The sequence below is a fragment of the Macaca thibetana genome, chromosome 4 (assembly GCF_024542745.1).
Source record: "Macaca thibetana thibetana isolate TM-01 chromosome 4, ASM2454274v1, whole genome shotgun sequence".
In the NCBI taxonomy this organism is placed as follows: Eukaryota; Metazoa; Chordata; class Mammalia; order Primates; family Cercopithecidae; genus Macaca; species Macaca thibetana.
In genome coordinates this window covers 117,910,997-117,934,912 of record NC_065581.1, presented here as the reverse complement: position 1 = coordinate 117,934,912, position 23,916 = coordinate 117,910,997, and the positions used below count along the sequence as shown (strand labels likewise).

General features: G+C 34.8%; 1 protein-coding gene across 3 annotated transcripts in view; it reads left to right on the top strand.

Moving 5' to 3' along the window:
• The window catches only part of ADGB (androglobin), a 235,959-nt gene that overhangs the window by 48,824 nt on the left and 163,219 nt on the right, over positions 1-23,916 (top strand). For 2 of the 3 annotated variants that reach the window (XM_050787327.1, XM_050787328.1), the window contains exons 3-6: positions 2,772-2,864; positions 11,441-11,512; positions 14,051-14,260; positions 21,440-21,579. In XM_050787327.1, the coding sequence (XP_050643284.1) occupies positions 2,772-2,864; positions 11,441-11,512; positions 14,051-14,260; positions 21,440-21,579 (515 nt within the window). Of the gene's footprint in view, positions 1-2,771; positions 2,865-10,150; positions 10,216-11,440; positions 11,513-14,050; positions 14,261-21,439; positions 21,580-23,916 lie in introns of those variants that run through there. The other variant, XM_050787329.1, reaches the window with a different exon arrangement.

Genomic DNA, 23,916 nt, shown 5'->3' with positions numbered 1-23,916 from the left:
ATCAACAGAGTAAACAGACAAACTATAGAATGGGAGAAAACATTTGCAAACTGTACATTTGACCAAGGTCTAATATCCAGTATCTATAAGGAATTTAAACACATTTACAAGAGAAAAACAAACAACCACATTTAAAAGTGGGCAAATGACATGAACAGACCTGAACTTCTCAAAAGAAGTCATATGTGCAGCCAACAAGCATATGAAAAAAGCTCAATATTATTTATTATTAGAGATGCCATCTCACACCTATCAGAATTTGTATTATTAAAAAGCCAAAAAAAGTAACAGATGCTGGTGAGGTTATGGAGAAAAAGGAATGCTTATAGTTCAACCATTGTAGGAAGCACTACGTCAATTCCTCAAAGAGGTATAAGTAGAACTACCATTTGACCTAGCAATCCTATTACTGGCTATATACCCAGAGGAACATAAATCATTCTACCGTAGAGATACATGCATGTGAATGTTCATTGCAGCACTATTCACAATAGCAAAAAACATGGAAGCAACCTAAATAACCATCAATGACAGATTGAATAAAGAAAATGTGATACATATACACCATGGATACATATACACTATGTGTACGCATACACTGTGAAACCATGAGAAAGAACAAGATCATGTCTTTTGTGGGAACATGGATGGAGCTGGAGGCTACTATCTTTAGCAAACTAATGCAGGAACAAAAAACCAAATACCACACATTCTCACTTCTAAGTGGGAGCTAAATCATAAGAACTTATAAACACCAAGAAGGAAACAACAGACACTGGGATCTACTTGATTAGGGAGGCTGGGAAGAAAGAGAGGCGCAGAAAAGATAACTATTAGGTAGTAGGCTTAACAACCGGCTGATGAAATAATCTGTACAACAAACCCCTGTGACATGAGTTTACCTGTGGAACAAAGCTCCTCATGTACCCCCAATTATAAAATAAAAGGTTTTTTTAAAAAATTACAAGATATGAAAAGAAATAGAACCAAGTGACTGAAAACCAAGAGGAGAAATCAAATAATAGAAATTGATCCATGAACACTTTAGATTTTGGCATTGTTAGATAAGGAACTTTAAAACAACTAAATATTTGCAATAAAGGAGGGGAAAATGATGTGAGAAAACCCCAGAAGTGTAGCAACAGCTCCTGGAAATTCAGTCAATTTTTCGATGATTCGCTTTTTGAGAATCTTGCCTGGATGTTGACATATGCTTTGTCTTCATTCAGATTATTCCAGTATCTTAAAGGTGACAATAAACTACATCTTCAGATAAACGTATATACTTACAATGTTCGGACTGTACACAATGCCCTCAAATATAACCTGTTTCTCAGGCCACACCAGACTTAGGGTAAAAATGTGATTACTATGAAAATCACAAAACAGTATTTATTTATCCCTGTCCTTATTAACTCAGGTGAAGCTTAGTTGCTCTTTATCCTGTACAGATAGTTTATATTCCTGAAGCAATTTCATTTATAACTTGGCAATTTTAATGTTATGTTTTATAAGAAGAACTCTTACATAGTACTTGCCTGAAGCACTTCTAACTTACTAGATTGCTAGCATTTGAGAGTATGCATTTGGATATTATTCTTTCTCCAGAGCTCACTAATTGACCCATAATAAGAGTTCAAAAATTAATGAATTAATTGCTTTCTTGGGCATTTATATTAGATAAATGAAAACTTATGTTATGCAGGTGTTAACAGCAGCTTTATTGGTAATAGCCCAACCCTGGAAACAGCCCAGATGTTCTTCAATAAACAATTGGTGGAAAAACAAATGTCTATACATGAAATATTACTCGGCAATAAACAAAAACAAACTATTGATACCTGAAACAACTTGGATGAATCTCCAGAGAATTATACAGACAGAAGCAAAACCAATCCAAAGGATTTCATATTTCCTTACAATTATACCACATATGGTGTGATTTCATCTATATAACATTACTGAATGTTATATAGACATTTGGTATATAATGACAAAATTATAGAAATAGAGATCAGAGGAATTTCTGCCAGGTGTTAGGGATGGGGTATGGGATGGGGAGTGGAAGCATAGGTATGGCTATGAAAAAGCATAGGAATGGTACTTGTGGTGATAAAATTGTTCTATATCTTGACCGTCTATGTCAATATCCTGGTTGTGATACTGCTTACAGTTTCACAAGATGTTACACTTGGAGAAATTGGGTAAAGGGAATACAAGAACCCATTGTATTATTTCATACAGCTGTATATGAATCTATAATTATCTCAAAGGTAAGAGATTAATTTTTAAAATGAATAAATGAAAATCAGGTCAAACATCCAAGTTTTATTTATATATAATCTTGTTTATGATTCTAATAGTTGAAAATTAAATAAATATTTTTAAATCTTCTACATTCAAGTAAAAAAATTTTTTCAATGGAGAATGTGGCCATGTCTGGCCCATCGTAAATTGCTTTCCTGCCATATCTAATTTATTTTCCAAAGCATCTCATGCTTGTTTGGGCTACCTCATATATAATCAAAATGCAGCTCAAAAATCAATGAGCATATTACATGTAATCAATGAGTATATGTAAATTACATACATTATTGTTAAATTCAGTATTTTTAAAATACTCCACGAATTAGCTCTTACGACAAGGATGCAAACTGCTTTGTAAAGGCTTATTGATTGACCAAATCAATTTATTTCTTTTTTATTAAAATTTAGTTGTTTTTATTTTAATAAAACAATATGGAGAAAAAACTCAATTTATTTTTATATAGCATTTTTTTGAAGACCCTGAAGGAAAGATTGAGTTACCACCATCGTTGAAAATTTATTCCTGGAAACGTCCACAGGATATTTTATTTAGTCGGGTAAGAAAGTTTTTTCTATTAAATAAAATACTTACTATGTGGATGTATTATCCTAGTGATAAAAATTGCATTTTTGTTATGATTTAGGGTAAGTTTCTCTTGTGGCATTCAGTAAAAAAAGTAATTGCTTTTTGGCAACTAATCAAAAATAAATGTTTATCAATATAGTTTAATATTTCTTGTACTGGCTTCTGAGATATTATTGAATTTTTGTTTAGAGCCTTTACTTTTCTTCTTCTCTCCAAAGTGTTACATTATCACTTAAAATGTCGTGTATGAAGTTATTCCTTAATTTCTGACTGACACACTTCTTTCTGCTGCTTTGCATGAACATTCATAGGATGGAGATCTGTTTTCTCCTGTGTTTATTAGCATTAATTTTCCGGCCCAAGAGTTTTGCACTTAGATATCTCTATTTCAGGGATTCTTGAAGTATTTTCCAGAGAACACATTAGTTTCTGGATCTCACACCCAACCACTTGAATCATATTGACTGGAACATCACTCAATAAACTTTCATTTTTAAATAGCACTTACAGAGATTAAATCTTTAAACACACTGGTCTATCTTAATAACAGCCATGTTAGTTTGAATATATTTAGATTTTCCAAGGGTTAAATTACCACTAATGCCTTTGTCCTTCCTTGAATCTGCTATTATTTTCACCTAATTCATAGGAAACCAGTGGGCGAAATGATTTAGAAGTAATCAAATGATGGTAATAAACCTGATTGTTCTGTACATTTGTGGAATCCATTAAAATTATGTATATATATAAAATTTATTTTATTCCTAAAAGTTTTAGCCTCATTAGAACTGCTACTAATTCAAGAAAATATAATATATCCATCATATTTTTCAAGTACTCTTACTAGTTGAGTAAATCAGATGAATCTAAATTCAAAGATTCACTAAAATGCAAAAATAATATTCTACCTGCCAGAGTATTTTTTGAATGCCTACTTATAAGATATTTGAAATAAAATAAATCAAATATATATGACCCATGCTTTTAAGTTACTTATAGTATTAGATAACATTGACATGAAGAATATAAATTCTGTGATATTAATATAATGTACTTAATATTAATGTGTTACTAACAATATTCAGTCTCTGCTCAATATAAGTACATGGTTTACATTTCATACAAATAACGGGTATGAATTGCACAAGATGATGCTGTTTTAAATTTGGATAAACATAAAAGTCTTTTTCCTCAGGTTCCTTTGGTCAAGGAGGTGGGTCTGCCCAGTAAGTTAGGGAAGCCTTAGGATTTTACTTTTTAGTATATATTCCCCCTTTCCTTTTTGGGCGAGATATGCCAGAGGCAGTATCAATGGTCAAGGTTTTATTTTGGTTCATATTAATGTCAGGCTGGTGTGACTACCTGTGCCAGGCCATCATGTTCCTTGGTGGCACCCCTCTGGCCAAGGGACTTAGAGTCTAAAGACTTACAGCCAATTACCCGTTTTAGGCAAGATACGAATGGAGGTGGGCAGGTGTTTATTAATTATTAAAACCCTTTTAAGTAATATAAGAGCCCAAAATTAAAGTCAAAAAGCAAGGGTACCAAATTGACCTGTCTTTAAGTTTTATGCATTGAGCTATCAGCTGTTTAGGCATCTGTGTGCCCAGGAGGCAACACTCTGTAACTTAACAGCAGAAGGATTAGTTAATAGCACCTGATAAGAAATCTTTCAGTGGGGTGAAGGTATTGATAGTAGTCCATGACTTGACTGGAAATTGTAAAAATATTTTACAACCTTGTAGTGACTAATTTTTATACTTTTGATAAGTTTCAACAACAAATCTGAGACTTAATTTAGAAGAATTTAACTTCTGATGACATTTGTCAAAGATGTTAAAGGGCTCAAAACATTTGATCAAAACAGAATCACACGCTGGCTATGGTGGCTCATTCATGTAATCCCAGCACTTTGAGCACTTTGGGAGGCTGAGGTGGGTGGATCATTGAGACCAGCTTGGCCAACACAGTGAAATTATGTCTCTGCTAAAAATACAAAAATTATCCAGGTGTGGTAATGCATGTCTGTAATCCCAGCTACCCCGGAGGCTGAGGCACAAGAATCACTCGAACCTGGGAGGCAGAGTTTTCAGTGAACTGAGATTGGACCACTGCACTACAGCCCAAGTGACAGAGCAAGACCCTGTCTCAAAAACAAACAAACAAACAAACAATAATGGAATCATGGGCCTGATAGTTAAAAGACTTTAAAGGCAATATAAAAGATTACATGAATGTAAAAACCTTAACTCTTTTTAATCTCAAGAGTTTTATGTAATCAAAAATCTAATAATAATAACATAGGAATTATCTTGATAAAATATAAAATCTTATTTTTTTAAAGCCAGTTGCCCAAAAGGCAAAGAGAAATCTTTTTTAGTGTGATTGATTTTCCTTACGGAAAACCCATTTAGATAACCTGGAAGTCAAGCATGATGAAAAAAAAAAATACTTGAATTGAATCAGACACAGGAAAAGTGTGTTCAAGGTTGTGAGTATAGTAGGGGAATACACAATTGTTAGTAATTGCATGAGAAGTTTTGTGATTTCAGTGAAAAATTTAGACATATTTAAAAAGTCAAGAGTACAAAATCAAGTTATAGTTTTGGAAAACATTGCGTTTACTTTATACTTTATTGTATTACATTTATTTTATTTTTAAGATAAAACGTTTTAGCATCAGGCCACAACAACAACTAGAACCAGATGAAAAAAGTTACAGGATCTGATGAAAAAGCTGAAGGAGAAAGTTATCATCTCAGTCCTTCTGAAAGGGACAAAGAGTTGAAAGCAGCAAAACAAACAACAAAGTTGAATTTTTGAGATATGATTCTGATAAGTTTTTAAAATAAATAATAGAATTTAAATAAAAACTTATAGTAATTTTATTGAGCACAAATAAATACCTTAAGAAAACCTTTTTTTAACATAGGGGTCCAATTTTAGAAAGACTCTAGAAAATAATTTATGTACATTGTCACGACTTACACAGATCATATATGACATGTTTGGACTTTCTTGTTTTATGTGGTTTTCTTTTTTAAATAATAAGTCATTTTATTTTAGGCCAAAAATTTACCATCTAAGTTTTTACATAAAATTATTTTTTATAACCTTTTTTAACCAAAAATATACTTTCATATTTATATAAATACCTCTCTTTTATTTACTTTTTTTTTTTTACTTTATCTTACTTTCAGAGATAGGATCTCACTATGTTGCCCAGGCTGGTCTTGAACTCCTGTACTCCAGTGATCCTGTTGTCTTGACCTCCCAAAGTGCTAGGATTACAAACATTAGCCACTGTGTCCAGCCACTGTATTAGTCCATTCTCACGCTACTATAAAGACATACCTGAGACTGGGCAATTTATGGAGAAAAGAGGTTTAATTGACTCACAGTTCCACAGGCTGTATAGGAGGCATGGCTAGGGAGGCCTCAGGAAACTTACAATCATGGCAGAAGGTGAAGGGGAAGAAAGCACTTCTTCACATGGTGACAGGAGAGAGGGAGAGTAAGGGGGAAGTGCATAAGCTTTTAAACCATCAAATTTCATGAGAACTCCCTCATGATCAGGAGAGCAGCAAGGAAGAAATCTGCCCCCATGATCCAATCACCTCCCACTGTGCTCCTCCCCCAACATTTGGAATTACAATTCAACATTAGATTTGGATGGAGACACAGAGCCAAACCATATAAGTCACCTTTTTAAATAAAAAACTTGTAAATAACCCCTAAATTATATAAAATTATTTTTAAATAAGAACACAATTTATGGAATTATATATTAACTAAAATTTATAGTTTTAGTAATGTTAAATTTTCATGAAAACCTAAGCAGCAAGAAATCCTTAACTATTTATCAGATGTTAGTATCTCATAAATGAAACCATTTTACAAATTTTAGAAACTTGTATTTTTTTTATATTAAACCATCTTTTAGTTGGAAATGACCCAGATATCCAATGAGCATCCAAAATAATTTTAAGATTTTAAATTACACAAAAAATCTTCCTCCAAGCATTTATCTCATTTTTATGTACTCTTTTTAAATTTTTAACTGTGTATAATAGATTAGTCTTGAAAACTGAGATATTAAACAAAGGTAGTCATCATTTAAAGTTTTTTTTCTAACCATTTATCAAGTCTGTGAACATTGGTTATTCACCTAAATAAGAATCTTAAAGTGAAATACATGGGCATTTTGCTGATAACTCAGAAGATTTAGTCATTTTTATTGAAACAACAATATTAAGTTAGTCTTATTTGTTTAAAAAAAAAGTCACACAAACAAAGATTGTTTTGTTTTTGGCTCGCTGATAGTCTCACAATCTTTGTGCCAAACTCTGACACCTTAAAGTAACTAGCAGAGGCAAACATAAAACATATCTAGACAAAAATGTATGCTGATGATTCTGAAGACATTTTTAGTTTTATCTTATTAAGTTTTTTTTTGAGACAGGATCTCAGTCTTGCCCAGGCTGGAGGGCAGTGGAATGATCATAGCTCATGACACCCTCAACCTCCTGGGCTCAGGTGGTCCTTCTACCTTAGCCTCCCAAGTTCCTGGGACCATAGACACACACCACCATGCCCAGCTAATTTTTCTATTTTTTGTAGATACAGAGTTTTGCCATGTTGTTCAGGCTGGTCTCTTAATCCTAGGTTCAAGTGATCTGCCCACTTTCACCTCCCATAGTGTTGAGATTACAGGTGTGAGCCACCTTCCCTGGCTTTTTATTGTACTAATAATTTTTAAACAAGTTTTATTTACCAAAGATTCATTTGAACTTGAAAAGCATTTGGACTTATTTTATGAATACTCATTTATTCATAAGCCAGTTTGGTAGTATGTTAGACACAACAAATAGCATAATACATGTACATATACATAAACATATCTAAACAGGTATATGTATATGTGTGTATGTATACACAAACACACACGCACACACACACAAAGATCCAGTAGTTTTTATCTCAGGACTCTAGCCATGAGAGAACATCAAAAACTCAGTGGTCTATAAAAGATAACTGGATCCATCTTATTTTTGAGAAAATTGAGACCTGTCCACATGGCTAAACTTTGTTTGCCCTGGTAAGTAATCCTGTAATAGCTCTGGACCAAAATTTTGGATAAAGCCGTTTTCATTTTTAAAAACATGTTTTATCCTTTTGCTTTCAGTTTTAAATGAGTTTCCAATGTTTACGTTTTAGCTGAGACTGGATGAACTATATAAGAAAAATAAAATGTCCGAATAACCTTGAAATCATATGTTTTATATCAACACCAGTAGCTTAATAACAGCAGATTCAAAACAGGCAGAAAAGAAAAATAAATAGAGAGCTTTAGAAGGTTCTACTTAACTCTAAAGTTGCAGGTTAAGTATTTGAGCTCTGATTCTTTTTTCCTGTAATTTGTCCATCGGTTTTAAAATTTTCACACAAGCAAGCTACAGTGTGTAACCAGCTAGAGTCTCAGGTAGACTAGAAAATAATTCACATGTTTTTTTTTTCCCCACACAAAGCTTGACACAGATACAGTAAATACTCCTGAGTGCCTGCAAAAAATCAGGGGCCAGGATTTTGGAAAGAGTTTGTCCCCTAGTGAGGAGAAGCCTGTTTTGTTGCATTCTGACAATCAGATGGACCTGGTCTTGGCTGGTGCAATTGAGACCATTCCAAAGCACCCTCAGAAGTAGGGGTGAGACTAAACAGACACAAACGTGAATGGATCTGACACAGATGGAGCACCCCAAACTGATCCCTGAAAGATGATACTGGAGAAATATCATGAGACCTTGTCTCAAACGCAGACAGCACCACAGTTTAATTGTCCTGCATTAAGTCCAGATGTCACAGAGGCCAACACAGCAGCACAGATGACCTACACTACGGCAAACAGCTAGAGAAACCAGATGGCAGAGACAGAGGATTTTCAGGTGCATTCCAGTTGACTTACCCAGTTCTTGGAGCCTGTTGACTTCCCAGGTGTTGCTTTCCTTACACCAACAGAGAATGATAGCAAAAGCTGATGCCATGAAAAGGAGGGAAGGGAAATTCCCTGAGACAAAGGCAGTCTTGGTAACTGCTGGCTAGGTTTGGGGACAACTAGCCATGAGCTGCTGGCATTTGCAAGTGGCCCCTGCCCTGACTGGTAGCATTAACAAATAGTCCCTGGCACACTGCTGCAGGCAATTGCTCCACTCATTGGAAACCAGGCATACAGGTTGAGTCACTTGAAACACACAGTTTTTCACAAAGGGCACCAAATTAGTAACTGACTCAAGTTTGGCTGCTCACTGCCCAGAGGCCAGAACACAAGAAACAAGATGTGGTGAAAGTAAAGTAACTGTATTCAAATGCTAGAAGTTGGGGAATGGCCAGGCTTATGCACTTAAAAGGCAATTTTTTGCTTTGGGGGTTAATTGAGAGAGTTTAAGAGGGAAAACATGGTAGGCGAAACATGTCCAGGAGGATGCAGGTCTGCAAGTCTCTTCCAATGGCTATCTTGAATATTTGCCCTTCTGCAGGTCTGGTCGATATCATTGACATCATCTTGACTTTGGCCTGATAATGGTAGACTAATCGTTCATAACTCCACTTAAGCAGGGGAATTCTGCAGCTGGATCTCTATGCCTGGTTTGTTTCAAAAGTAGCCCCTGGGATTTTTAAGCAAGTGCATAATTAGATAAGTGAGCACTGTGCATCAGGATGCCTGGTGGGAAAGGAGGGAAACTAAATTTTACAGTGTATTTTATGGCTAACAGAAATAAAGGAAAAAAAGTTTCAAAATGCATTTTGAAGCTAAGCTACTCGATTACACTATCATAGAGTACCTTAAAATCCTGAATTTAGGATAGCAGAATAAACATGAGCCCTTCCAACCAAGAAGGTTAACAAGTTCTGATCACAGAATAATTTACCAGACCTGTTTATTTCTAAGAACTAGAAACGAGTGGCCCAGACCCTTGAGCACTGAATATATTGAATAGATTAGGATGTCTGAAGATTTATCCTGCCCCAGGTACAGGTATAGGCAGTAGAAGTGTGAAAATGCCATTGTAGAGACCTCTGCCTTAACATTTGTTGTATTCTACAAACTTAATTTCTACTTTTCACTTGTCAGCAGGAGGCTATCAAGACTAATACTGCAAACTTTAGGTATCTAATACTTATTAATGTATAGATTATCAACTTTGGTAATCACTGAAGTATGGGGGCATTTCAGAAGCATTCCATCACAGTCAGTCAAGCCAGAAGAAACTATGTTTATAATTTATGATCTGCAGAGTCAATTTACGCCTTTAAGGCAGTTTTAGGTAAATTTTTCTCTAACTTTTTTTATTGACTTTTCAAGATGCTACTTGTATAGATGAGTAAAAGTAATTGATGATGTTAACTTCCTTAAAAACTTGATTCTGTAATCAAAACCATTTTCATGTTAATTTGGTATGTTAAATATATATACTTGATATGAATTATAGCTCAATTTTTAAAAGTTACAATTGGCATTTCCCTATTAGTTTTACTTTATTATTATTTATTGGTACCTGATTTAGATGTGTACTAATTAAATAATGACCATCAAAATAATTTTTTAATCTAACAGGATATTAACTTGAACTAGATTTTAAAAAGCTATCACAATCTCAAACAAAAATTTAACACTAACAAAATAGACAATAATAATTAAATGGGAGAAAAGCTAATAGGCTAATATTAGTCATCCAAGATGAAGATATTTTCCCTGCTATCAGTTGTTAACTAAGTTTTCAGGTTTAGCTTCAGTGGTTAATTTAGATTTTAAAGCAGTGGTCCCCAACCCTGGTCCATGGACCAGTACCAATCTGTGACCTGTTTGGAACCGGGCCACACAGCTGGAGGTGAGCGGCGGGCGAGCAAGCAAAGCTTCATCTGTACTCACTGCCGTTCCACATCATTTGCATTATCAGCTGAGCTCCACTTCCTGTCAGATCAGCAGCAGCATTAGGTTCTCATAGCAGTGTGAACCTTATTGTGAACTGCGCATGCATGTGAGGAATCTAGGTTGTGCACTCCTTATGAAAACCTAATGCCTGATGATTTGTCACTGTCTCCAATCACCCCCAGATGGGACTATCTAATTGCAGGAAAACAAGCTCAGGGCTCCCACTGATTCTACATTGTGGTGAGTTGTATAATTATTTCATTATATATTACAATGGAATAATAGTAGAAATGAAGCGCACAATAAATGTAATGTGCTTGAATCATCCACAATCCATCCCTGACTCCTTGGTTCATGAAAAAATTGTCTTCAAACAGGTTGAATCAGGTTGGCCTATTTCCAGCACCAACCGATTTATGCCTAGTGTTCCATTATTGGAACGTTAAGCAGGTAGGAGTTATTTATATCCTACTGCTCAAGGTCATCGCCAAGGTCTGATTGCAAAAATTCAAAAAATTGCAACCTCAGTCATAAATGGATTAAAACTGTTTCATTAAATTACTTTTTTATTATTTTTCTTAAGGAGTAATATATACCTATATATATATTTTTTTCAGACTCCGGTAGTTGTGAAAAACGAAATAATGTTTGACTTATTTTCAGCAAATGAACATTTACTCTGCAGTGAGGTATGTACAGAAATATGAACTAAAGTCTCATCATGAATTGCCTTCCAGTCCTACTTAAACCATTCCCAGACAGTCGATTTCAACTCTCCCTTGTTCACCTTCAAGTTTTGGTATTATATATACATATATAACATTGAAAAATATATATGGGGGTTGGTGTTTGAGACAAAGTCTTGCTCTGTTGCTCAGGCTAGAGTGCAGTGGTGTGAACACAGCTCAGTGCAGTCTCAACCTCCTGGGCTAAAAATGATCCTCCCACCTCAGATTCCCGGTAGCTGGGACTACAGGGATGTGCCGTCACCCCCAGCTAATTTTAAAATTTTTGGTAGAGATGAGATCGCACCACATTTTCCAGGCTGGTCTCGAACTCCTGGGCTCAAGCAATCCTCCCACACGGCCTCCCAAAGTGCTGGGATTACAAGCATCAGCCCCTGTTTCTGGCCAAAGATTGTATATATTTAAGGTATACAACTTGATGATTTGATATACATTGTTAAATATTTATCACAATTAAGCTAATCAACATAAACATCAACTCAGTTATTGTGTGTGTCAGTTAATATTGTGTATTATTGTGTGTGTTATTGTGTATGTATATATGTGTGTTAAGAACACTGAAGATCTATTCTCTGAGCAAATTTCAGGTATACAATACAATATTGTTAACTACAGCTGCATTGTTGCAAGTAGATCTCCATAACTTATCTTTCAGAACTAAAACTTTGTACCCCTTACCAACATCTTCCCCATATCCCCCTCCTTCCAGACCCTGGTAACCACCATTTCTCTGTCCGTTTCTCAGACTTCTGTATTTTTAGATTCCACATATATGTGAAATCATGCAGTTGTTTGTCTTTGTTTGGCTTATTTCACTTAAGGTAACAGTATTTTACACACCAACATTCAAAAGGAAAATGAAGTCTCTTTACCTGAGTTTAGTGAGCCTCTATTCTCCTGCCCCCGGTCTCAGAGTAGCTGTACTCTCTTCCTCTGGGCTTTTCCCCTTGGGATCCATATGACCAGCATTGGACATGAAGTGGCTGCCCATCTTGTCCTGTGCCACATCAAGAGGGCGGGTATAGTGATGTTGTATGATGTGATAGTGCAAGGGAAATTGGGGTGTACTTGGATTGCAATACAGCTGTCCTACTTCTGGTGGGAACTCATCCCCCCACCTCCTACTCCCCACCTCCCCGCCCCATGTTGGGTCGGGTTTTATCCATACAAGCAGGCCTGTTCCACTCCTCTACGTTAATTAAATCAGAAACAAGAACTTTTAAAACTTATTTTCTCCTAAGACTCAGAGGAGTGAGGCATAGTCAATATTGCTTGAAATACTTTTTCTTATCTTCAATATCTTGACCAATATTAAAATCAAAATGTTATATTTCTTCAACCAGTTATACATATTAGTATAAAATTATCTCTAATATGTTTTATGTTTTAGTACAAAATACACCTATTTTTTGAATCCTAAACCCACTTAGACTTTAGCTTTTCATTTTTCAAGGGAAGGAAAGTATAAAATATTCTACAATAAAATTTCCAGATATACAGGAGGATACCTGCTTTGTCTTTTTCTACTTTACCAAACATTAAGAATTTTCTAGATAACTCAAATTAAGAGAAACATAAATCATATAAGGCCAATATTAAATATTTAATTTCCTTATAAACCAGGCAGTTAAACATGAGATGAATATTTCAGAAAATCAGATACTACTGAGGTAACAATGGCTTTATTGAACAGCCACTGTGACCTAGAGATTTCTTACATACTGCTTCTAGTCCTCACAAAAAAATGCTGAAAAATAGCTACTATTATCTACATTCTACAGATGAGGAACTGCAACTTACGAGGTGGAAGCAACTTTCTCAAAAGCAGAAGGCTGTGAAGATCTGAAAGAGGATTCAAATTTTGGTCTTTGTTTCCACTCTGAAGTCCATCGACCCACTGGGCCTTGCTGCCTGTTAAAAACACTGCAAGGGGACGTTTTACTTAGAGCATTTCAACAGTTACAGATCAACCCATGACATATGGAATTTACAGTATATTTACATGTCTACCCCATTTTAATTCTTTCAGATCTCATTCCTTCTCTAATTGGTCCTATTGACATACAAGAGATAATATCCTTCTCAAATATCTCAACATATACCAAAGAGTAGCTCACTCATTTGTCACAATATTCAGAAGATTTCTCTCTCTCACACGCACACACACACCACTGATATGAATGTCAGTGTCAAATAGAAGTCGATGCCAAATCGCCCACAGTTTACTTCAGCAGACAGCTTTCTTAGCTACGAGTATGTTTAGTATGAGACATTTTAGTTTGTATTGTGACTGTATTTCCCGAAAACAAAAGCAAGACCTACAATTTTATTCTGTAGATCAGAAATGAAAGTATGGAATACATAATATGTATAATTTGATATTATTCTTGGAAGTGGATTTCTTTTTACTGTATTTCTTCCTAAATTACAGTACCTACAACTGAAAAATAACCAATTAACACTAATGTTTTTTGTCTCTAGCTGATGAGGTGGATTATCAGTGAAATCTATGCAGTGTGGAAGATCTTCAATGGAGGAATTTTGAGCAACTATTTTAAGGGGACCTCAGGGGAACCTCCTCTTCTCCCCTGGAAGCCCTGGGAACACATATACTCTCTGTGCAAGGCTGTGAAGGGTCATATGCCTTTGTTCAATAGCTATGGAAAGTATGTTGTGAAACTTTACTGGATGGTAAGTTCATTTTCATGTGCTTGAAATCTCATGAGTCTTTCATATTGAAATATACTTGGCCTGGTGTGGTGGCTCATGCCTGTAATCACAGCACTTTGGGAGGCCAAGGCTGGTGGATCACCTGAGATCAGGAGTTCGCAACCAGCCTGGGCAACATGGTGAAATGCTGTCGCTACTAAAAAGACAAAAAATTAGCTGGGTATGGTGGTGGGTGCCTGTAATCCCATCTACTCTGGAGGCCGAGGTGGGAGAATTGCTTGAACCTGGGAGGCAGTTTGAGTGAGCTAAGGTCACGCCATTACACTCCAGCCTGGGCAGCAAGAGGGAAACTCCAAAAAAAAAAAAAAAAAGAGAGAGAGAGAAGGAAGGAAGGAACGAAGGAACGAAGGAAGGAAGGAAGGTTGCCTTGCACACCGTTACTTAGGCTAGTACAAGATAATGCAGTTTTTATAGGATATCAATTGTGTAGCTACAGAGAGAAACTGTCCTGAATGTGTAATTTGTGATTAATGAGAAACACAGTTGCTTCTCCTGTGATGCTAGTCCTATGGGCATTTTAAACGGGTTCTGCCTAGACCACTGAGGTATGGCCACTCATTGTAGATGCTGATCTTGCCGCTGCCTCTGCACTCTCATGCTGAGGCAAGCGGGGCAGGCAGTTGGATGCACCGGGCTTCCCCCTTCCTCTTTCTTCTCTGATGTGTTGTCAGGGTCATGGGCAGGAGGAAGTGCTAGCCTGTGGTCCAGTCCCTCTTCTGGCTTTTGCTGTAGCTGAGGGGCCTGATCCCATCAGCAATTTGTCCTGAACTTGAGATTTGTTTTCATGCGAACAGATCTTACTCTGAGACAGGAAGATGTTACCTCTGCCTAAAAGGAAAGCAAATGGAATAGTAGGAAATATGAACAGGATCCAAAACCCGTTATAAATATGGCAAAGCAGACTCACACTAAATTAGCAATGCTAGATCATATCAAATGCCTTTGGGTTTTTCTTGGCCCTTGTCACTGGAAAAGAATGTTCTCCTTGAACATTTAAAGGAATGGGAAAGTACTAAAAGTTAATAATTCCATTATATATTTATGAAAATGTGACTTTTTCTTTCATAGGCCTGAGCCATCTGTCTTCCTGGGATGGGGAATGTTGAAGGGCCAATAATGAGGAATTACTATTATAATTACAATGGGAAGGGAAAAGGGAAAAAGGTAATACAGCTTCTAATATCCAAAACTGGATTTTTGTTTTTTGAACATTCACAGCAAGAAAATTGGCCTTGAAATTTTGTTAGGAGAGAAAATAACTTTCTAAGTTACTTTATCTTATTTATTTACCAATCGAGAGCACTATTTTCTAGACTAGACTTCAGAGTTTTAAATCTGTGCAGAGGAGCAAGCAGAAGGCTGTGGTACTAAAAAGGTGAAAAACCTAGTGGATAGTGTTGAGGGAGTATAGAAAGAAGTATGCAGAGGAAAAGTGAGGAGGTAAAATGCCTGGGTTCCTGTCCCACATTTGTCTAAACTTGAGGTGGGAGGAAGGTCAAAACTATGAAGTATTTTAAAACATTGAACCAACCTTGTTGATTTATTTCTCATTTTCTCTTTCTGCTTCCTGACATCCCTCCTTGGTTTTCAATTTTCTCCTGCATAGGAGTTAATATTCATTAACATCACCTTCCATTTTGCAAAGAAAATATGACTTATTTCTCCTTAATCATACTGATTCTTCACAAGCCCAACTCCACTTGGTTCAGAAATTTCTTTAAAAATGTATTGAGGCCACTTTGGAAACCTCAGTCTGGTCCAGTCATTTAGCCCATCTCTAGATATTTAGCCCTTTAGGGAACAGTGTGGTAGAAATTGGACCTCAACTCCACTGGCTCCTTCTGTTTCCTCAGTGGTCTCATCAGAGGAATGCCTGTAGAGGATGCTGTGAGCACTGACATACTTGTTCCCTATGAATTATTTTGGTAGGCATGTGATAGAGAGGCGGCTGCCTGGTTTTCTGATTAGTAGAATCTGTTCTCTCTAGTCTAGGGGCAGAAATTTTTATTTCTTTCTATCTGATCCCCAGCTGGTAGGGCTGAGTCAGTATCTGCATACATATTAACATTAGTAAGAAGTTAGAGTCAATTCTTACATGAAAATACTATGTTGTTGTTGTTTTTATTATTTTCTTCCCTTTCCAGACACACACAATTTGATTTTGATTTTTTTCTCTTCCAATTCTAGTTCAGCATTTGTACATGTCGGTCATTTGCTTCTCTCTGTGAATATTTGGGAAACATGTTTATAAAATATGCATTATTACTTCTACTTCATGATTTGGTACAATACACTCCTGATTCATCTTATACCCTACATTTATTTTCTTTCCCATTTCCTATCTTGTGAGACACGATGAGTCTTCTTCTCACTGTTTTTCTTCGTTAGCTTCTTGAGGCATTCTTGCCTTTTTCTTATTGGAAATTGCTTTTCCTTCTCTGCCTTATCATAAATATTCTTCTCCCTCTTTCACTTTGTCCTGTAAAGCATTTACCTTTATCACTTCTTTGAGGAAAACCAACCTCTCAGACTCTCTCTGCATGACATTAAAAATTCTGATTTTCACACCAGCTTATCAATTTTCCTATGAAAGTATTTTCATTATTTCCAATTTGGATTCAAAGTAAATTGCATCAAGGGTCTTTGACCTCAGCCAGGTAAAAACGTATTGAGTAGCATTAAGAACAAGGTTATGACACAGAGCAGCTCTCTCCTCTCCTTCACCTGGGAATGATGATACTAATGCTGGGACACAGATCGTCTCGTCAAGTGCCTTCCAATGGCAGCTTTCCTTTGGGCCCCTGAAAGAAGCAGGTTAGCTGTTGCTCTCCACTTGAAATATGTGTTGCTATTGGCAGCTTTTCTCTGAGTGTCTCTGTGCTTTCATTTGTCTCTGATAAACAGAGAAAACACACACATTAGGACCAATAATTTTTCCCAGTTGCCATCAATATATTTACATAAAATATGCATTTGCTTTATCTCTGATTGAGCCTTATACTGCTTAACCATAATGTTATTGCAGAATTCAGAGTTTCCTAACTATGGGGTGCAGAAACCCCCCAACATCAAACTAGCTGTTGTACTTCTTAAACATCTGCTTCCCGTGCCTCGCTCCAGACCTCATGAGTTTATAAAATATGCATTATTACTTCTCCAGGGTAGAACCTGCAATCCTGCATTATAAGTAAACTCTCTCATCCAGTGACATTTTTGTTCATTAAATTTGAGGAACAATGTTTTCAAGATATAAACTATGAGAAATTATTTTTCTATCATTCGGTTACTTTGTTCCAAAATGAAAACGCTTTATATCACTATTTATAATATTATATATGCTTTTAATAAAGGAAATTCAAATACTATTAAAATGTTAAAAGTATGCAATGAAAGCTCCCTGTAAGTTTACCCTATTTAATCACAGCAAATGATTTATGTATATCCTCCTAAGCTTTCTTCTATTCTTATAAACATACATACAACTATTGTATATAATTCATAACAATAAGGTCATAGAAATGTATTATTCTGTAAACTATTATTTTCCCTATACATAGGCATTTTCTATGCTAATATATATTGATCTACTTTGTACTCCATTATATGAGATATGTAAATATAATATATATTGCTCTTTTCATATTGGTAAACATTTAGGTTTGGACCAGTGTTTTACCAAAACAAACAATGCTGTAAAATTTCATCTTTATGTATATAGTCTTTGACCATTTGTAAGGACTTTTTTTTTTTTTTAGGATTTCTACCATATGGAATTATTTCATCAAAATATTTGCAAATTCTTAATTTTTGATAAGTATATTCAAGTTACTCCTGTATTTTAATTTGTCTGTAACGAACATCCATATTTGATGTAATTAGAATTGAAGTCTGTGATTCTATTATTTGTTTATTCTTTGTTACCTTTCTTATTTTTTTTGTGTTACTTTATATTTATTGCATCCTTAATCCAATTTCCTTTAATCCTGCATGTTTCTTGGGCATTCCTTAGGATTCCATTTTGATTGACCTATAGTGCTTTCAAGCAAATCTCTTTGCTCTATGAATTAAAATATATATGCATAGCTTATCACAGTCAACTAGTATCAGCATTTTACCACTTAAATTGGAATATAAATACTTTACCACCAGTTAGTCCCCTTTATATTCCTCCTTTTCTAATATAACTTTCTTTTCTTTTTTCTTTTTTTTTTTTTTTTTTTTTTTTTTTTTTTGAAATAGGATCTGACTCTGTCACTCAGGCTGGAGTGTGGTAGCACAATTATAGCTCACTGCAGCCTCCAACTCCTGGGCTCTAGTGATCCTCTTGCCTCAGCCTCCCAAGTAACTAGAACTACAGGCATGCCATCATCACGCCTGACTAATTTTATTTTTTATAGAGACAGGGTCTCACTATGTTGTGCAGGCTTGTCTTGAACTCCTGACCTCAAGTGATCCTCCTGTCCCGGCCTCCCAAAGTGTTGTGATTACAGGTGTGAGCCACCACACCCAACCACTGATATAGTTTTCTTAAACATTTACTGTGTATATATTGAAAACCTCATCATAAATTTTGCTTTTAAATTCAAACACAATATAAAAAACTTGAAGAGTACCACATTTAGTCATATATTTATTTTTTTATATTTTAATTTTAAGTAAATATTTTAACGGGCATGTAAAATTTTTCCTTTATGCTTTCTCATACTTGATGCTCCATTTGTCCTTTAATTCTCCTTTCTTTTTATTTCTGAAAAATTTTATTTCACCATTCCTTTTGAGTTAGTCTGATGATGACAAATTATCTTATCTTTCCTTTATCTGAGAATGTGTTTATTTTACACTTAATCTTAAATAATATTTCCCCTGTGATACAATTCTGAGTTAGCAGTACTTTTCTTTTACCATTTGATACTTAGTGTGCCATTAATTTTCCAGCCTTCTGGAATTATCCTCCAGGCCAGCCAAAATTATTCTTCTGGCTTCCCTGGCTCCTGGAGAGCAATCTATCCTTCCCCTGTAACGGGTTTTCTCTTGCTGCTGGCTTTCAAGCTTGTCTTCTTTTGTCTTAATTTTTAAGAAGTTTGAATTTGATGTGTCTGGCTGTAGAATTCTTTGAGTTTATCCTATTTGGTTTAGTCTGATTTCCTTGAATTTGTAGGTTTATGTCTTATGACAATTTGGGAGAGTTTTCAGCCATTATTCCTTCAAATATATTTTTAGCCCCACATTCTTTTTTTTTTTCAATGACTACAATGACATGAATATTATATCTTTTTGCAATATCCACACAGGTCCCTGAGCCTTATATGATTATTGATACTATATTTTCCTGTTATTCATAATTTCTATTGATCTAAATGTCTAGTTCACTAATTTCTATGCTATCTGCATTCTGCTATTGATCTCATCAACTAAGAGTTGCTTTTTAGTTTAATTTTAAGTTTAAAATTTCTGTTTCTTTGCTGAGAGTTTCTATTTTTGAATTTGTTTCAAGAGTGTTCATAGTTGCTTGTTGGAATATTTTTATGAGAATTGCTGTAAATTTCTTATTTAATAATTCTAATTTCTCTGTCATTTTGGTTTTGTGCTCTGTTGATTATATTTTCCCATTGAAATTGAGACTTTTCTGGGTTTTGCTATGATAGGTAATTTTATACAGTTTCCTGAATATTTGTAGTGTTATGTTTTACAACTCTGATTGCTAATTAGTTTTATATATTAGCAAGTAGTCAACGTGTTTAGATTGAGAAGGCATATCCTGGCTCACATTTATAGGCTGTGTCTGAAATGTCAGTTTAGTTTATAAAGCCTCTGATATGTACTATTCTGGTCTGCCACTTTTGTTTGCTACCCAGATAATAAGACTTCATTCCACAATCTTCTTGTATGTCATATATATATAACTTAATAGTGTTATATATTGCACATATGAATATACATGCTATAATGTATATACTATATACCTTAATCTTAATTGATAATAATATATACATCTTAATAGTGTAGATCATAATAATCTTAATATTAAGGTCATATATTTATATAATTATGTAAATATATAATTACATTATAAAACATAATATAGAATTATATTATAAAATATAATAAATACAGAATTATATAAATATGTACTTTTATGTATAAAATAATATTAAGGTTTTATATATACATATATGTATATATAACCTTGATAATATTAGTCTTGTAACAACTAAGGCAGAATACCATAGACTGGTGACTTGTAAACAACAGAAATTTATTTTTTATATTTCTGGAGGCTGAGAAGTCCAAGATCAAGGCACTGGTAGATTTGGTGTCTGCCAAAGCCCTGCTCCCTGGTTCATAAATGGCTGGCCATTTTCTTGCTGTAAACTTACATGGTGGAAGAGAAAAAGTGTGATTTCTTCGGCTTCTTAAAAGGGCACAAATCCCATTCATGAGGGCTTTACCCTCCTTTTTATCTAGTTCTATCACATTGGGCATTAGGATTTCAACACATGAATTTTGGGAAGAAACATTCTATATGTATACTCACATACACACACACACACACACAAATGTATTTTTTTATGTTCAGAAAAGATATGTTCTATATATATATATATTTAGAACTCATACAGTATCCTTTTGCATCTGGCTTATCTCTCTGTGGTTTCTTGTTGATCAAGAAATTAATGAGGAGTAGCAAATAATATAAGAATTGGAAGTGTAAGGTCAGTGAGGATGTATCAAGCAATAATTACTAAAGTTATATTTGGAGAATTTGTATTTTGACTATATTAAGTCATTTGATTATGTCCAAGCTTATTCATGGTTGTATAATGTTTTGGTTCTGCTACTTGAAACACCTTAATTTACTTCATTATGCAGTAAGAGGCTCCCAAGAATTTGTGCACAAGACCTCATAAATAAGGACAGTATTGATATAGACATGGGTGTGCTGTGATTATGTAAAATAAAGCAATAAGCTAAAATATTCAACCAGAGTAGTATTGAAATCCAGTATCTCAGTCTTTAAGTGTAAGAAGCTAAAATAAAATTGGAAAACAGTAAATAATAATGTCAGTCATGTGCAATAATTTACGAGAGAAAAGACTGTAAGTCATTGATGGTATTACATTTCTTTCATCTTATTTTTAGGGTTGCTGGAGAAAGATAACAATTGATGACTTTCTGCCTTTTGATGAAGATAACAATCTATTGCTTCCAGCTACAACTTACGAATTTGAACTGTGGCCAATGCTTTTGTCTAAAGCTATTATCAAGCTGGCAAATAATGAGTATGTAATGACACATTGTCACTCACGTGAATAGAAAAAAGCAAACAAAAACATTAACTATACATTCGTATTGCATAGTTTATTTTTTAAAAATTGGTTAAAAGAGAGCTTTTTTCCCTAAACAATGTAAATGTTCCAGTATAAAATCAAATGTGCTAAAGCCACTAATTTGTTCTATTAGCTTAACAGTAATGCAAAATTCCTCCAAGAAAAGAAATACCCAGAAATTATTCTATATTCAATGCTGACTTACTATGAATGCAAAGTTGATCATGAAAAATGATACTTCGTTTAATAGGAGAAAAAATTGTTTTGTGAAGAAAAATATTGGTTCATCTAAAAACTGAATAATATATCCTGAAATCTAGTTAAAGTTTTATATTCTGTATATGTAGCAATAATTTAATAATCTTGAAAAACCTGAACTTTTCTGAAAGATGTCAATGTGCACTTCATGATTTTGGTAACATTGGTCACTTTTGATACATTCATGATGAAAACTACTCATATTTTCTTCAATATTCTTGCAAAATTGGCTTCTGTCTTATATTCCTGCCTAACTTGTGCACCAACGCATATGAGACACGTCTGCTATGCTCTATTCTCTCAGCTTATGCTTCCGGAGAAAAGAAGTCATATCATCCCGGCCCTAACGATACAAAAAAGCTTTGATGATTGAGTTGGAAATGCATGGCAATTTTGCGTCATTGTTCACTGGAAGAATTTTCACATACATTGCACAGGCTGGGATTTTATACACATCCACCTCCTGCAGTTTGTCAAAGATTCTTGATATTTAATAGAACACACCCACATGCTTTAACAGTACATGTTAGACATTTGCTCACAGCTCAGCCCCCTCCCCTTCTATAAACATTGCAATGTCAGTCAGAAGCCAGGTCTGCTTTGTGCAGATTTTCTTTAGGCACAGCTTCATTTTTCTCTCCCAAAGCTAAAAAACAAAAACAACCATTCCTACTCCCATCCTCTTCATTTCTGTTTTTTTCTTACCAGCCCTCAGTTTTCCTTTGGAAATTAGTTTCACCCAGCTTTTAGCACTTAATTGCAATGATTTTTACAAAAACTCAGCCCAGATATTTGTAGGTAGTTGAATATCACTAAGTATTCGTATTGGTGGCATGTTCATTTATTTGGGGAAAAATATGTTCTGAATGTTTCTAGTTCTCAGACATAACTTGAAGTTCTGAGAATCAGAGCTGCTAGAGCAGTGAGGCATTGAATACATGACCTGGATAATTGGAGTCGTATTTTATCTTTCTTAAAGCTATAGTTCAGTAGAACTTTATAGCAACACAAGTATTGGGGTTATTATTATTTTTTAAAAAAAATCCAGTTAGTAAACAAAGCAACAAGCTAAGTGTAATACATTTCTTGGGATTTCTAGTGGAAAGTTGCCCTATGTGGAACAATTTATATTTTTCCATAATTTTTTTCAGATTTTTACAGTATATAGTGATCTGAAGTACATAGTGATATGAAGTTTAGCTTACTACATTTTCCAAATTAACACATAGTAACTTCAGTATCAATGTGAGATATGCAAAGAAAAGAGCATTATTTCTATTTGATTTGCAAAGTCACTTCATAAATTTATCCAATGAGGAGTTTAGACTAGTCTGGAATCTATCCCAATAGACACTTATTATCTTTGAAATAGGTAGACATATAGAAATTCATAATCCGTAAACAACAAACAGTGCACATTTTAAAGTAATGGCACATGTGACTAAGATAGTAAGATTTCTTTCTGAAGAAAAGCACGCATGTAGCTGGAATCCATCATTCTTAGCAAACTATCACAAGAACAGAAAACCAAACACCGCATGTTCTCACTCATAGGTGGGAACTGAACAATGAGATCACTCAGACTCAGGAAGGGGAACATCACACACCGGGGCCTATCATGGGGAGGGGGGAGGGGGGAGGGATTGCATTGGGAGTTATACCTGATGTAAATGACGAGTTGATGGGTGCAGCACAGCAACATGGCACAAGTATACATATGTAACAAACCTGCACGTTATGCACATGTACCCTACAACTTAAAGTATAATAATAATAAATAAATTAAAAAAAAATAAAAAATAAAAATAAAAATAAAAAATAAAAAAAAAAGAAAAGCACGCATGTGTTGGTAATGCCATTAACACCACCACTGACATATAGTCAGCTGAAGCCGTGACTCCAGGGCAGAAGGGAGATATGGCTTTTTTGTGTGTAAATGTAAATAGACTAATAACCTCTGGGAAAAAAAAGAGGCCTGATGAGAATAGTGATATTGGTTAATCACATCCTCATTTTACTTTATGCTAAGCT